Below are 17,013 nucleotides of genomic sequence, written 5' to 3'. Positions count from 1 at the left end.
TACACATATGGCATGGCACCCTGGGGCACATAACTGCCAACCTCTAACAAACGTAAAACATGTTTGTTCTAGGAAACTACAAGCCCCATAACTTCAAGACTAGACTTGTCGGAAATGTAATTTTTTATAGCTTCTTGTTGCTGTGAAAAGAAAATATAGCTATAAACATATTGTTGGCTGTATCATACACAGTAAATCATTACAATTGCAATAAACTACACTTTATATGTTTATACGCATTGGCCAAGCAATGAAAATATCATCAGTTATATTAAGTGTGATACTACAAGAACCACAATGCACCTTTCCATTTTCCGCCAGGAAGAAACATGGCTGCCTACTGTTCACCGACGGTACTTTTATTTACGTTTCGTTTGCTATCTGTTTTAAGACAGACAGAGGGGAAAAGAGCCAGTGTCAGAAGCTACATTGTGTAACAATTCACTCGTTAGAGTTTCGGTAAGAAGACGCCATTTTTCCAGTCTTAGTGACTGAGCGTTACCGTTACCGACAGCCTGATTTCTTTTTCATTTTTGCTGAGCTGTCAAGCTGCTCATCGGTGTCGGACGCGTTAGGACTGCAATTGATTTGCCTTTGTTATCGTGCTAAGCTAGCTAAACAACATAACCGCGAGCCCAACGCATATATGCCACATCCGGTAATTGTCGCTATGTTTAGCCCCGTGAAGTCTTCTTATTTCAGAGTCAGCCCGGCCAGTGTCAACAGAGAACTCGGCAAAACCAAGATGAGATAGCAAGAGTGCATATCAGATTGCTAGCACATGATTAACTACTAGGAAGAGCCCCAGCAAAACTCAGAGAAAACGGATTAAATCACTCAAACAGCATGTTTGGGAATCTTTTCGAGGAAGAGGAGGAGGAAGGCCTCTCTTCGACTTCCTTTAGGGGGAGAGTTGCAAAGGGGGGAGACGAGCCACCTCCACCTCGAGGAAAAAGCAATCTGTGCGGCATCAAGAACCAGGGGGGGACCTGCTACCTCAACTCTCTGCTCCAGACCTTGCTGTTCACCCCAGAGTTCAGAGGTAAGGCCAGATCACATTCCTTGTGGGATGAGATTGAGGTACACGGGTGCAGTAGACAACTAGAGGGCAGCTATTTATTTATTTTCTATTTACTTATTCATTGTTTGGTGTCTTTACAGAGGAGCTGTTCAGTTTAGGGCCAAGTGAATTAGGATGCCTAGAAGACAAAGAGAAACCAGGGGCCAAAGTAAGTGTTGCAAAGTGCCTGTAACTTTGACCACAGATGTAATGTCTGTATGTATTTGTGACGTGTAATTAGTTTTTTTTCTTTCTTTTCCTCAGGTCAGAGTGATCCCACTGGAGCTACAGAGACTGTTTGCCAGTCTGCTGCTGGTGGACCAGCAGAGCGCCTCTACCGCTGACCTCACCAACAGCTTTGGCTGGAACAGCAGCGAGGTCTGTGTCCGTTATCTTAGTCAGACAGTGGGAAGGAGAAAGAAAGAGGCTCAGGTTACACTGCTCATTTCAGTGATTGATTTACCTTCCAGTTATACCAGGAAACGCATGCTGAATAGGGCTTCACAATATGGATAAAATCAAATATCACAATATTTTTGACCAAATACTACAGTATATCAATATTGGGACAATATTGTTGAGTTGACTATTGGTTCTTTCACCAAATGTTTACACAAGGACATTTTTGATACATAATTACCAGTAATGTGGATACTGACTAAGTTGGTAAAGGCAAATAATAGAACAGCTAGAACAGTCTGGTAAGTTCAGAAAATTATATCACTTTACTGTAATGCAGCCTTTAAAACCAGGAAAAGACAACACATATTACGATATCCAAAATCGAAGACGATATCTAGTCTCATATCACAATATTGATTATTTTTATATATATATACACACACACACACACACACACACACACACACACACACACACACACACACACGTAGGAAGTGGTGGGAGTGACTATGCCCATAAGAGAGAATTTAAAATATTTGCTGCGTGTAAATGTTGGGGTTAAAGTAAAGAGTATCATGCGGTGTCCAAATCTGTTACTACATACCAATTTTAGAGAGGTTTTAAAAATATATATAGTGTATTCATAATTATAAAGTGACAGAGCTAAGTATAATCAGTCAATAAAGTCAATATGCATTCTAAATCCACTTGTAATATGAGTGATCTGTTGATGGAGTCTATTGTCCCACAATGCATTGCTCAAAGATTTTAGCAAGCTGCTAACAGTGAGAGAAAAAAAGCAGAGAACCGCTTTGCTTTGTTTGACTGATTCACCTGTGCAAGTCTTGTATAATTTCCTTTTTGTTTTAAACTGAAGTACAAGGCTTTCTTCAATAATAATATAAACACAATATACTATGAAAAGTATATATAGTATGTACTACTGTATACCATTAGTCCATAGGATGGAACTGGGACACAGTGGATGTCTTTTGGTCCCTAATTTGATCCTTTTTCTGTTTGTTCCTCTCTCAGGGAACAAATCAGCATGATGTGCAGGAGCTGAACAGGATTCTGTTCAGTGCATTGGAGCACTCTCTTGTGGGCACCACTGGCAGTACATTTATCCACCAGCTGTATCATGGGACCATTGTCAACAGCATCGTCTGCAAGGAGTGTGGTAACGTCAGCCAGAGACAGGTGTGTCCATGTGTACAGGTTTTTCTGTCTCTCTGACGTAGCTCCTTTTTATGAAGTTATATTCTGTCTATTAAGTCTCATCATTACTAAATACTAAGACAAAGATGACTAAATAACCAGTTGTGTTCTTTCTGTGTTCTTTAGGAGGACTTCCTGGACCTGACGGTATGTGTCTGTGGCGTGTCTAGCCTGGAGGAGGCGTTGTGGAAAATGTTTGTGGAGGAAGAGTTGTTTGAGGGCAATAACCTGTACCGCTGTGCACAGTGTGACAGGCTGGTCACTGCTGCCAAGGTCAGTGCCAGCTTTCAGACTGTCAACAAAATAACATGTTATAATACAGTACAGTACTTAAGAGATGTTAAAATTCTTCTTTTCCCTCTATTTCCCCTTTTGAATAAGCCTTATATTAAACAATTGAGTAGGAAGGAGCATTTAAACTGATGTTAAACACTTCTACTTTGTATCAACATTTGTTTTTCTTGTTTACATTAAAAAAATTGCATTTTTTGCTGTTTCTCACTGTATTTTACTTTACTTATTTTGTTAATTATACAGTCTGCCAAGCTGAAGAAGCTTCCTCCATTCATGACCATGTCTTTGCTGAGATTCAGCTTTGACTTTGCCAAATGTGAGCGATACAAGGAGACGGGACGCTACTGTTTTCCCTTAACCATCAACTTACGGCCATTTTGTGAAGAGGTAACTGACATATTTGAATACGGATCTCCCTTCTTTTTAGATCAGGCACATTTCACATAACTTCTCTTGGTTGTTGTGATTTGATACACTAAGATGTCTTGATAAGTTAACTACTGTGTGTTCCTCCCTTACAGGCCGATGGAGACGACTCTGATTACTCCTACGAGCTGTTCTCTGTGATCATCCATAAGGGTGGCTGCTATGGTGGCCATTACCATGTTTATATCAGGGACATTGACCAGCTTGGCCATTGGGAGCCACCGGTGAGAGGAAAAAAAAAAAAAAGATATATATATATATATATATATATATATATATGCATGCATGCATTACTATCAGCAATGTAAAAAAATTTTTTTTATCACAATCTGCAAACTTTTGAATGTGGGCATTAGGAAAGGCATCACCACTATGTTTTGTTAGGAGGAGGAATGCAAACCCAAGACTCAGAAGAAAGTCAAGGAGGAGGTCAAGCAAATATGTGAGCCAAAACTACAAGAAGATGACCCTTTGTCTGTCATCACTGCGATTATTGCCCAGGTATAGTGACAGCAAATGACAGTAGTTCATAGATTTTTTTTTAAGTCAGTTGGTTACTTAAGTAGGTGCCATTTGTATCCCGTCCACTAGGAGCCATCAAAGAGTGTCCTGTTGGACCAGCTGGGACAGAAACTCATGGATAAGATTGGTTCATCCTGGAGCAAAAAGTTCAGAAAACACTATGGACCCATAGGAAAGGTATTTTTGGTCTCTTTGTTTTTTATGATGTTTTAATATACAGTATATTTTTTTAATCTTTAATGATTGCTGGTGCCCTTTAGGGCTCATTGCAAAATGTATGTCTTAAACTAATTGTTGTTTATTTGATTTTTCTCTTCCGGTGTAGTTCCTGCAGTCCCACAGTGATGTTTTCATGTTAGTATCCAATGGTACTCGAGTGGCAGTGAAGGCAAACCTGCCAAGCCCTGTGAATGACCCCGTCGGCTCAGCAGAGCAGGCCACTAATTCTGATCCTTCAACACCTTCAGACCCCGGAGCTGCTGACACACAGCCAGGACTAGACCAGAAGCCGGAGCCTGAACAAAAGGTTTTAGAGCAACAGTCACATTTCTTAGCAATAATTCAGGGTCTAAAATTACATAATAATACACCTACTTAATTCTTTTTCATCTAGGTTCCTGGTGGGCATCTTGTGATGCCTTTTAATGCCTGTCTCTCACGGTGTTTCTTCCTATCTGTCAGCAGGGTAGCCACTGGTTTGATTTTAACGACTCCACAGTGACCTCCATCAGGGAGTCTGACATAGAGAAGCAGTTCCAGGGCAAAGAGAGCGCTTACATGCTGTTCTACAGAAAAACACAGCTGCACAGACCTAGTGAAGGTAATGGACACCATGTTTTGTATAGAGAGAGAGAGAGAGTAATTAGAATTATTTTTGTCATCAAGTACACAGAAGATGAAGTCATTAGATCATCTTCAACAGGGGGTCTGGGACCCCTAGGGGGTCCTCAGAGTCAATGCAGGGGGGCCTCTAAATTATTGTTAATTTTGGAAAGTTTTTTTCAGAGCTAAAAAGTTCTAAACATGAATCCAACATATTATAAGATAATATACATCCCCACTGCTTACTGGCCTAGGTGGTCACTAATTCAATCCACAGATACATTTAATCCCAAGGATTCACAGTACCACATATGTGTTTTAACATTAAAACATTATGTATAAACCATGCCAACAATTATTAGGCTTTTTTAATAGCTTAGTATTCTATGCAAAAAAGGTATGTATAAAGGCTTTAGGCCGCCCTACATGTTATTGTAGACCCAGTTTATTATGCAACTTCATTTATGTAGTAGGGGGTCCCTGCTCCATCGCTCTTTAAGTTAAGGGGTCCTTGGCTTAAAAAACGTTGAAGACCCCTGCATTAGATGACTAATATGTATCTATTAAAATGTGTTTTGTGTTTTTGCATTTGCAGCTCTGAACAATCCCAAATATAAAGTTCCTCTTAACCTCATCCAGATGGCTCAGGAGGAGAATGTCAAAGTGCAGAAAATGCGGTACAGAAACAAACACCCATATTACACTATCATCACCGGACACTTTAGCTGGTTATAGCTGTTTAGTAGGTTCTGACTTACGAGTGTGACATTTCAGTGGTAGCTAAAATTCCTAAATCGGTGAGGATCAACACTCACAAGAAGAGAGTTATATGAAAATAGTTTTCTTACATTAATTATTAATATCAGTCAACATTGTTTCTGTTACAGCGAGGAGTTTGAAGCCACTAATAACACAGTCGAGCTGCGTCTACACCTGGCACCCTCTTTTAGGCTAGAAAATGGAGCCCTGCAACCAATCAGCAAAGAGCAGAACGGAAGCACCACTCTGAGTTTTGACCGTAGAAAGACTGTGGGAGATCTTCGATTAGCTATTTACCAGGTAACTTCGTTTACAGAAACACTAGTTGTTGTGTTTTAAAACGCTAAAAGGAATGATAGAAATAAGCAGTTTTTGGTGCATCTGTTTAAATAGATGCAAGAACTCTGGGAAGGTGATATGGCTCTGACTGTAGCCAGGAGTCTTCCTGCAGGTCTACACCTCTACAATACGGTTACAGGTGAGACACTTCAATGCAAAGTACCTCAAGAGGATAGAAGATATTTTACAAATTTAGTAACTACATTCTGGTTGTGGTTCTTTTTGCAGATGACAGCATCTCCCTGTACAGTGCAGGCATTTGTACAAACTCTGAACTGTTTGTGTGGAATGGCAGAGAGGTGAGTACAACACATTCTCGTTAATCACAATATGTTTTTATTAAATCTAACCGTACTCACTTGACAGGATCCCAAATGGCCGACTTGTAAACTGTTTTTTATCTCTTTAGGTGCGTGGTGCGACTGTCCTAACTGGAGCAGAGTGGGAGCCAGTCCTGCTGAATGTAGTACGTCCCTTTTTGGGGGAAGATGTGGATCAGGAGGAGGAGGAGGAGGATGGGGTGAAGTGTGAGGAGGCAAGAGGAGGTTTTGAAAATGGGGGGCCAGGGCTTAAAAGGGAGGCCCGAGGGTTTGCAGGTGCTGCGACTCTTGGGGAGGTGAGGGAGGCACTGGGGGAGCCTGAGGAGAGTCTGCTGTGCCAGGAGCATAAGGGAGGAAAGAGAGGAGAGCAGGGGGTAGGGGAGGGAGGAGGAGCAAGTGGATGGAGGGTGTTCCCCCCCGATGACATGCAACGGACGCTCAAGGAGCTGTCGCTGAAAGACGGAGACGCGCTGTTGGTGCTGGAGCCACAGTCCTTCGACAGCAGGTACAATCCTCCGCAGTGTGTGTATGTGCTGTTTTCTTTAGGTGTGTGTTTACTAGTGTCTTCTTAACTTCGCTTAGCGTGTTCACTCTAAACGGAGACGTTGTCACTGTGACTACACCGTCTGACTGCCGCTGGCTCCAGGTGGAGTTTTCACCACGCGGAGGAGGAGTAGAAGGGGATAAAGAAGAGGAGAGGAGGAAGATCAAGGTTCCAGCTACAGGAAATATGGTCAGTAATCTTTGTGCTGCTCTGTCTGGTTGTCCTCTTTGTCTTTCCATTTAAGCATCACATTGTTCTTTCTAAAAGTAATTTAGTTGTTTTATGTGTGTGTCTCTCTGTCAGCTGCTGTGTGAGGTGAAACAGAGGGCCATAGATGAGCTGCAATTACAGGAGCAACCCCCAGGCAAGATGTTCAGGGTTGACACCAAAGTATCAGAATTTTACCAGCGTTAAGATCTCAATAAATTATAATATGCCCATGATTGACCATGAAAACTGGTTTGGGACCTCCCCTGTTTCTACTCTCTGAATCTTTTTTTTTTTTTTTTTTATCTTGGCTACTGTGCAGCATGTGTATTTGTGTTTGTTTTATATTCTTATTTATACATTCCTAAATCAGCTGTTTTTTGTCTCACTGACCAGGTGCACAGTACTGTCTGAGACAGGTGGACTGCATAGGGAAACTCCTTCCTCCAGGTACTGTGTCATTTGTTACCTGAGGGGGATTTTATTGGTGCAGATAACTAAGAGCTGGAAATTCCCCTCATTTTAACAAAATATTAAGATAGGAATTCCTTTACACCCCTCCATAAAATGTTTAAGAAGGTACTCTTCCTCTTTGAAGTTTTAGAACACATTTACTAAGTGCACTTGTGTTGTCTTACCCTGGTTCATCTGACAGTGTGTGAGGAGTTGAGTGTTCGCGATGCAGGGGTGCGACTCATGACCACACTGAATCTCTGTCCGGGAAATGCCCCCAAGGCATCACAGGTGCGTCTTTTATTTAAAATCTTCAATAAATCCTTTGTACCTGCAGCTGCAACAGATGCATGTCACAATAAACCTATCCTATCCTACATTTAGAAACAAATTAAGACGGAAGAGTTACGAGCGTTTAAAATGCTTGATTAATGTTGTTGATGTGAGATTTTCTCTTTGCAGCTTTTCTTGCACTTCTCTGTGGGCACAGAGCCCTCTGCTGGCATGGAGATGGACATCATTGTGGAGAAAACATGTACTGTCAAAGAGGTGAGGAAACTTACTCTGTGAAACATTCATTATGTGCTTGTTACATGTAAGTGTACTTTTAAAAAAAAACATTATCTTTTGTTAATTACAGTGTCTAAAGGAAATGCTGGATGCTGTTGGACTCGATGGTAAAACTAGTTTTTATTTTTTGATTTCCTATTGTACTGTATGTAACTTGTACTGTGACTTAATGTTTGTGCGTTGAGTGTTGCTGTTCACCAAGATTATCTCTGCTTTTTTGAGACTGACACGCAGATGTTTTACTGTAGTACTTGTGATAAAATATCTGGTTGTAAATGTCATTTAAATGTGTGTTTGCAGGCACCTGTTGGCACCTAAGGAGGCTTGATTGGTGTGAGGAGGTTGGAGAGCCAATTATGGATGAGGTGAGGCTGACTGTGGTGTGCACGTCATACCGAAATACATTTTTTGTGGTGGTTTTTGCTCCTTTAACCCTGCTTATTGGATGTACGTTTTCACTTATATTGTTATTTAGCACCACGCAAAATTCATAAAGAGAATATTGTCTGAAAGCTTACAAAATACTAAACTGTGAATGAAAACTTGTATATAACCAAAAACAGATGTGTATTAGAATTCAAAACCCACCCACATGACACCAAAATGTTGAGTAATGTTTGAAATAATTTGACCAACCTTCTGCCATATATTTGACAAAGAATTATAAAAACTGTCCCATTTAAACAAAAAAAACAACAACCTTTTATCCTCAGGATGCTTCTCTGTCAGAGCTGAAGATAAACAATGGAGAGACATTAGTTGTCACAGAAGGACAACTTCCTCCGAAGGTACTTACATTTTTTGATTTTGTCTCGAGATTCATTATAAGCGAAAACTTTACCTCTCTCTTTAGCCTTTGTTGTCTCTTTTTTTCTGTCAGGGTTTTCTCAAGTTATCTGTGTGGCTGTATCTGGATCCCAGAAAAAACTCGGCACTTTCCATGGATTTTAATCACACTGACAACGGCCTCGCTGACGAGCAAATGCTGGAGGTTGTGACTGCAGGCGAAACGCACGGTCACTCCCCTCCTCTGGGTGCCAGCAACATAGCAGAGCTGAGAAATGCAGGACAGGTGGAGATATCAGATGAAGCCACGCTGGAGGATCTCAAGATTCAGGTAGCGTATGAAGGTTATGTGTAAATCGAAAAGCAGGAGTTGATGATCATTCATACTGGTGAGGTAATCCTGAAACACCCCAAATGAATCCTCTTGGATTCTAGTGCTTCAATACTTAGGACCCAGAGAACTGCCCATTTCCAGTCTTACCAGTTAATTATGAGACCTGGGGCCTGTTTCACAAAACCAAGATAAGCGATTAAGCCGGGATTTATCAGTTATCCTGGATGATTTAAGCCTTGACTCGGTTTCACGAAAGTGGAGGCACATAAATCACCATGGAGATTTATTCTGTGCAGCTAGCCTGCTCCCGACCAGGCTAACAGCCAGGATTTATTTAATCCTGGAGCCTTTTCTGATCACCCAGCAGTGGTGTTACCCTATTGTTATCAGCCTGGATTAAAATACAACAGGTGCATATTGCTGTTCCTTTAAGTACTGTTATTGTTTAAAGTTGTGACCATTATTTTTTTTTTAATAATTATTCATGTGACAGTCATTGTTACTGTTATATTGCTGTATGAAGACTGCTTTTCATATCGTTGTTAGAAGTTTGATGAATATATTATGGCAGTTGTTGAGATAATTAGAAAAGGCTGATAACATTTCAAATGTGTTTTAAATGAAGTCTGTTACTAAGGGCAATACATACAATGCTGTACATTTCTATAGTTGACCAATGCACCTTGAATTATTTTAGTTGATTAATTTTTTTTAAATTCTTTAACAATAAGGATCATGTTTGTTCCGCTTCCATGTGCATTGTATTTGGCATTCTTAGCACACAATTTGTGTTGTCCAGTAAACTGGGACTATAATTTGGAGGAGGATTGTACAATTTAAAGAACATATCCTAATTGTACAATCCTCCCAAATTATAGTCTTAGTTCACTGGACCAGTAACTATCTAGTGATGTAGGCTACTGTACATTCATGTAACAACAGTGGAGAGGACACCCCAATGGTTTTTGACCTTATATTTAGCTGGGGGGGAAATAACTGATGAATATACTCTGTTCCATTCATGTTTACAGTGTGCATGGAATTTTTCACTTAATTATCTTTATAGTATCTAGATTTTAGAGTCATATTTCTTCAATGTCTTTATTTTCTATGTTCATATATACAAGGGAGCAAGGCATATAATATGTAGAGAAGGAAACTCGTCCTCTATAAAAAATAAAAAAAACACGAGAAAAAGCATGGCAGATAATAGCGGACCGACTGAATGATAGTCTAAAAATATACATTTATGAACTACTGCTCTTAACTGAAACCATTCACTGAGTCACTGTCATCTGCAAAAACGAACAGCTGTACACTTTGCATTAAAAGCGAGCAGTGGAAGTTAATATGACTTAGGAAATTTATATTTTAGCCCATGAGAGAGAGAGGGAGAAACAGAGCGAAAGATATTTATGCATCATATTCTAGTGTTGTAGAAAATTTATCTTCATGGTAAATTTCCTGAGTAACATTATCTTCTGCTTACTTTTAAGGCAAAGAGTACAACTGTTAATTTGTGCAAATGATTAGTAGCCTAATCCTTCGATGGTATGATTATGACGGTTTCAGTTCAGAGCAGTGGTCAGTTAATGTATATATTTAGGCTACTTACGCATTCAGTCGGTCCGTGATCGTCTGCTACGCTTTCTCTCACTGTTTCATTACAGCGGCTGTGTTTCTTTTCTTTTTATACAAATAATGTGTTTCATGTCATCATACTTCCACAAGAAGCTGCTGCTCACTCTGTATAAAGTATGTACAAAGCGTATTCTCCATTTTGGCATCAGTAAATCTGTGATCGACCTCGCGGTCTTTTGACGAAAGCCGTGGATGCGCATCTATCTGAATTACTTCAGCCTGGCTCGACCTAGTCGCTCCTCCTCAGCCTGGCTTGGCCTTCGTGAAACGCACCAAGCCAGGATGCTCAGATTAGACTAGGTCAGGCCTCGCTTTATCAGTTATCCTGGATTTATATATTCTGCTTTTGTGAAACAGGCCCCAGGAGATAAATATTTGTATTTACATTTTGCAGGCTGTGGGGCACCATTTACTTTTAGGAGGCAAACTCAAATTAAACACATGTAAAGGAAATTGCTTCTCTTTTCTTTTATAGAAGACTTATAATTCAGGTGATGTACATGGGATTTTGATGTTTTTTTTCTAACCAAATGTTTAAAGATGCTCCTCCTGCTCTACTTTATTGTCCACTTCTGTATCAGGTGTTGACGCTGCCTGCCCTTCAGGATGTGTGTGTACCGACCACTGCGTTCATGCGTGTGTGGCAGCTTGAGGGCCGGAGGCTGGCACGTATCCTCAGAGGACAGCAGCTCACTCTCAAGTATGAACACTTTCCTGTCACAGCATTTATTCCTACTGTATATGTGTAATGTGATGACCACCAGTTTCTATTTATTATTGATACATGCAGTTGTTTTGACCCACGTTTTCTGTTTGGTTTCCTCCTGATTAGAAAATTAAAGCTGACCAGTGGCACAGACCTTTGTGTGCAACAGCTACTAAAAGAAGAAGATCTTGGGTGAAGTTTGAGCTGCCACCAGTTTTCTGCTTTATACTTAATGTTATGTAGCGTCCCTCCATGATATAAGAAAGGACCCTACTTTTCCAATATATGCATTTCCCTTATTTGAAAGTTAGCTAATTTCTTTATGTCCTTCTGTTTCTAAGTTCTAAAGATGTGATGCTGAATGTTAAAATGGGAGTACCAGGGGAGAGGTGTTACTACCCTCCAGAGGAGCTGGTTTGGGATGCAACCCGTGACTCTTCTCCTCGCTCTCTACGCACTTGTCTGGCTGCACACTATGGCCTCTCCCCTGACTCTCTGCTGTTGGCCAAACACCAGCCAGACAAACACAGCTGGGAGGAAATCTCAAGCTGGGTAAGATTATAAGAGTCATTTCTTGAAAAGGAACCTGTTTTAGGCATTTGTGGAAATCTATATGTATACTGGCAGTCTCTTGCTCAATACGCAAGTTGTTGAGAAAGTTGAGGAAATGGTAGAGCTTCAGACAGTTTGGGAAGAACATTGGAAATAAATATTGACTGCATGTAATGTCGCAAAGAGTGGCTAACAATAGGAGAGTCAACCTTGATCATTCAATTCATCATTTTATCAGGAACGTGTGGGATTTTTATTTCATAAGAAAAGAAAGGATCCCAAAATCTCAGTGTTCTTGTATGTGTTGCTAATTCATTGTCACATTATCAGTAAATAATATGTCATATGTATTTTACTTTCAGAGCCAGCAGGTTTCCAAAAAGAAAAAGAAAAGAAAGGCAGAATCCCTACTGGGAGCACCATTTCACCTCAAAGATGGCGACACAATCGGCATCAAGGTATTGGTAAAACCCTGCTTGTTTTAAAAATGATTCTGATTTGTTTGAGAAACACTGAAACCATTCTTGATATTTTTCCCAGAATCTTTTGATTGACAACAACAGAGACTTCCTCACCCTGGAGGATGAACGGGGCCAGCAGAGGCTCAGAGAGCAGGCAGAGCAGCGGAGGAAAGGGTGCGACTTCTTTACTTTGACACATGCAGCTGCAGGGACAATGCTTGCTACTTGGTGTAACAAGTGTGATCATGGCTTTATAGATGTTAACGCTTGAACTGACTGCAGAGTACAGAGAAAAAATCTGACATTTTATGACAGTTATTATTTGGAAATCTTGTGATTACAGTGATTATGTATCTGTAATCCCACAGCACGGTGTCAATTACCGGTAGTTCAAATGATGCTTCATGTTATGCAACTTTTATCCAAGATCCCTTTGATTATTTACCTTTGCTTCTTTTCAGAGGGGAGGCTGCAGGCTCTGATGGTGTTGGACCACAGAAAAAGACTGGACCGACCAAATCCAGGAAACCAGAGGTAGCTCTGTCAATCAACGTTGGGGTATTCAGATAGCATCCTGCTCCCATGGGTGCGTGGACAAATCAGAACTACCTTAAAACCACATAGCACACATACACAGATGCCATGATGCGATTAGGACAATCCACTTGACGTCAGTCTTGTGCCATTTATTTCCTCATCTTTCAAAACTGCCTAAAAGCGGACTCTTTTGTTGACAGAAAGAGAAGGAAGTTCATGTTGGCAATTTGATTTGCTGTTTTGTAACAACTGACTGTATTTGCGTTATATCTTTTTAACATGTTTGTCTTGCTTCCTCTGTACAATGTTTTTAAATTACAACCACCGCATGCCCTTTGTTTCATCATTATGCATAATGCTTGTTTTTTTTCTTTTTCTGAGGCTTGTTTGAAGACAGTGTGACCTGCCTGGATCAGTAGCTAATTTGTAACCTTATACTGAAAGTATGAACCCAGAAAAAACTGTTTCTACTTAAATTTCTTGTTATTACAGGCTGGCACTTACTGATGTTTCTATCTCATTATTGTTTTGTATAAACTATAGCAATCAGGGTGATGAACATACTTGTGGCCACCAGCCAGTGGCTTTAACATTTTGACTTTGTTTAATGTTTAATAAGTTGTCCTGTACAACAAGCCACTATAGTAGGATATCTAAGGTGTTTTAAGTGATGCTCATTTTTATGATAAACCTGTCACTGTGCGGCGAGAACAACAAAGTTCATCTGGTTCGTGGGCTTGTTTTAGGTTGATAAAGGAGAGGAGAGATAGGCCTTAATGTGGAGCAGCCTTGGTGCTGCTCTGCCCTTTCCTACCTCACTCTCTACCTCTCTTACTCTACCTCTGCTGCCCTGCTCTGTTAGTCAACTACAGTTTAAAGTATTTCAGTAATGCTATAATTTGGCTCTTAGCATTTTCCACTTAAGGTGTGACATCACACGTTAACTCTGACGAGCATTTGCTTCTTTAAAACTACATAACCACCCCACCACCACCACCCCTTCTTAGAGAAAATCAAAGCACACTGTCTTCACTTTCCCCAAAATCTATCATCAGTCAAACATCATTGTGTTATGTAACCGTCTATGATACCAGATGAATTTGCTGCTCACTGCTGCTTCAGAAATATACTGTAAAACATTCATATCCTTTCTGCCACCATTTTTCTTGATTATGTAAAAGTAAAGATCCATGAGTTGCTCCATGAGTTTTCATTGTGGAACATTTAATTTTTCATTTGCATGCACTATATGTGAACTTCAGGGAAGTATAAAGCGTTCTTATTGATAATTTCTTTGAAAAAGGTTACAAAATAATTCTTTTCCTGTAAATTGTGATGTTTCTTTTTTGATTAAGGGGAAATCTGAATTTGTTATAAAATCATTTTTATGCTGCTTGCATGTTTTGTTTCATGTATAAATCTGGCCTTAAACAGTGCAAAGAATTTGCAAGCAGTACATTCTTTTGACAATATACTTAGCAATAGTGAAATTTCCTTTGAATTCATTTACTAGTGTTATTGATTACATCTTTAGTGTTATTGATAAGGAATGCTCTCCTGTATATGACAGTGGACATCTGTTTGTATCTGTAAAATTGTTTCTGCAGGAAATATTTTATCAACAATAAAGGTATACAGTTGTAACTGTCAGTCATGTAAACTATGCTGAAGCTGACCACTGTTACTGTTTTATACTGATTCTAACAGCTTCCTAGCTGTTCTAGCGGCATGGCTCTATGAATGGCAATGTTGTTTTGGTACAGACATTCATAGTTCCCATATCATAAATCCTAATGAATTTGGTGATTCCCGGACTTTTCCTTGAGCATCACCATGTGGTTGATATTTGGGGTTTGATTGAAATGTCTCACCAAATAAAGACCTTTAATATAATATTCCATAAGAATCCATCTTATAAAGATAAAGGCTATGGTATTCTAGGGGATAGTATGTCACGCCCATCGCACTCATAACACCTTTCAGGGAGCCAGTAAGAAGTGACTCTTTTATTACATACTATACAGACTATGAATTTTTTATGATGTTTCATGGCATACTAATGACTTATGACATACTATACTATGACTGGTTTATGACTTTGGAAGACTATACTATGACATTTTTATTACCTGTTTTATGAAATACTGTGCTATGACTTTATGACACTATGGCATACTACACTGTGTTCCAAATTATTATGCAAATGCTATTTTACACTGATTTTCCTAAATAGTCGATGCAAATGACAGTCAGTATAATTTTCAAGTCACCAACCGTTAGGGTATAAGTCGAATTACATTGAACAAATCACCCAATGAAAACAGGATTTTTTTCAAAAATAAAAAACTCAAAATGCACTGTTCCACATTATTATGCACAACAGAGTTTCAAAACATTTTATAGGTTTTAAGGAACTGAAAATGAACATTTGCTGAATTTGCAGCATTAGGAGGTCATATTTACTGAAATCAAAAGCTATTTATATCAAACCCATCTTAACAGGGCCAGTTACATGTTAACATAGGAGCCCTTCTTTGATATCACCTTCACAATTCTTGCATCTATTGAACTTGTGAGTTTTGGAGAGTTTCTGCTTGAATGTCTTTGCAGGATGTCAGAATAGCCTCCCAGAGCTGCTGTTTTGATGCAAACTGCCTCCCACCCTCATAGATCTTTTGCTTGAGGATGCTCCAAAGGTTCTCAATAGGGTTGAGGTCAGGGGAGGATGGGAGCCACACCATGAGTTTCTCTCCTTTTATGCCCATAGCAGCCTATGACACAGAGGTATTCTTTGCAGCCTGAGATGGTACATTGTCATGCGTGAAGATGATTTTGCTACGGAAGGCACAGTTCTTCTTTTTGTACCATGGAAGAAAGTGGTCAGTCAGAAACTCTACATACTTTGCCAAGGTCATTTTCACACCTTCAGGGACCCTAACGGGGCCTACCAGCTCTCTCCCCATGATTCTGGCCCAAAACATGACTCCACCTCCTCCTTGCTGACATCGCAGCCTTATTGGGACATGGTGGCCATCCACCAACCATCCACTACTCCATCCATCTGGACCATCCAGGGTTGCACGGCACTCATCGGTAAACAAGACTGTTTGAAAATGAGTCTTCATGTATTTCTGGGCCCACTGCAACCTTTTCTGCTTGTGAGCATTGGTTAGGGGTGGTAGAATAGTAGGTTTATGCACAACTGCAAGCCTCTGGAGGATCCTACACCTTGACGTTCGCAGGACCAGCAACTTCAAATACCTGTTTGCTGCTTTGTAATGGCATTTTAGCAGCTGCTCTCTTAATCTGATGAATTTGTCTGGCAGAAACCTTCCTAATTATGCCTTATAACCCATGTGTGCTGTGAATCAGCCACAGATCTCTTCATGTAACTTGCCCTGTTAAGATGGGTTTGATATAAATAGCTTTTGATTTTAGTAAATATGACCTCCTAATGCTGCAAATTCAGCAAATGACCATTTTCAGTGCCTTAAAACCTATAAAATGTTTGGAAACTCTGTTGTGCATAATAATGTGGAACAGTGCATTTTGAGTTTTTTATTTTTGAAAAAAATCCTGTTTTCATTGGGTGGTTTGTTCAATGAAATTTGACTTATACCCTAACGGTTGGTGACTTGAAAATTATACTGACTGTCATTTGCATCGACTATTTAGGAAAATCAGTGTAAAATATAATTTGCATAATAATTTGGAACACAGTGTATACTACGACTTTTTTATGACTTAATGACATACTATCCTATGACATTTTTCATTACCTTTTTATGACATACTATACTATGACTTTTCACGAAGGACTGTTGTATTAGAATGCATTAGTTTTAGCCAGCTGGACCTCAAACTGGCAACTGAGCGTACACCTTTTCTAAACTCATAAGAGTGTGGACTGGTAGCTGTAGAGGTGCCAGTTCACCTCTTGGGCAATGCTGAGGTTCCTTGAACAAGGCACCAAACCCTTAACTGCAGAAAGAAGTGAAAAATAGGAATTTCCCCAAGAGTAATTCATGAATTATATAAAAATAAAAACAGTCTGGTACAG

At 39.8% G+C, this 17,013-nt stretch overlaps 1 protein-coding gene across 3 annotated transcripts; it reads left to right on the top strand.

Moving 5' to 3' along the window:
- The first annotated feature begins 304 nt into the window (after positions 1–304).
- usp40 (ubiquitin specific peptidase 40) lies at positions 305–14,603 on the top strand. Of its 3 annotated transcripts, none has more exons than XM_035994730.1 (31): positions 305–1,042; positions 1,162–1,229; positions 1,325–1,438; positions 2,498–2,662; positions 2,807–2,953; positions 3,218–3,361; positions 3,496–3,624; positions 3,785–3,901; positions 3,992–4,099; positions 4,248–4,448; positions 4,607–4,742; positions 5,340–5,421; positions 5,632–5,803; positions 5,897–5,981; positions 6,071–6,141; positions 6,252–6,667; positions 6,745–6,895; positions 7,010–7,115; positions 7,310–7,363; positions 7,569–7,657; positions 7,829–7,915; positions 8,007–8,043; positions 8,237–8,301; positions 8,650–8,724; positions 8,817–9,053; positions 11,279–11,397; positions 11,530–11,595; positions 11,745–11,955; positions 12,318–12,413; positions 12,496–12,590; positions 12,878–14,603. In XM_035994730.1, the coding sequence occupies exons 1-31, from the start codon at positions 847–849 to the stop codon at positions 12,984–12,986; spliced, it is 3,948 nt and encodes a 1,315-aa protein (XP_035850623.1). In that variant the 5' UTR covers positions 305–846; the 3' UTR covers positions 12,987–14,603. The 3 variants fall into 3 exon arrangements, with proteins under 3 accessions (XP_035850623.1, XP_031165917.1, XP_035850622.1); XM_031310057.2 differs by having other exon boundaries at positions 4,604–4,742; positions 7,010–7,070; XM_035994729.1 differs by having other exon boundaries at positions 4,604–4,742.
- The last annotated feature ends 2,410 nt before the right edge of the window (positions 14,604–17,013 follow it).

Source organism: Sander lucioperca, chromosome 18, assembly GCF_008315115.2.
Source record: "Sander lucioperca isolate FBNREF2018 chromosome 18, SLUC_FBN_1.2, whole genome shotgun sequence".
In the NCBI taxonomy this organism is placed as follows: domain Eukaryota; kingdom Metazoa; phylum Chordata; class Actinopteri; order Perciformes; family Percidae; genus Sander; species Sander lucioperca.
The sequence above is the reverse complement of the archived record's forward strand: the minus strand, read 5'-3'. Positions and strand labels throughout refer to the sequence as shown.

Coding starts and splice junctions, on each gene's coding strand:
- usp40 (XM_035994729.1), top strand. CDS start 847: ATGTTTGGGAATCTTTTCGAGGAAGAGGAGGAGGAAGGCCTCTCTTCG. Junction 8,725..8,816: donor AAGGACAACTTCCTCCGAAG/GTACTTACATTT, acceptor TTTTTCTGTCAG/GGTTTTCTCAAGTTATCTGT. Junction 12,591..12,877: donor GCAGAGCAGCGGAGGAAAGG/GTGCGACTTCTT, acceptor GCTTCTTTTCAG/AGGGGAGGCTGCAGGCTCTG.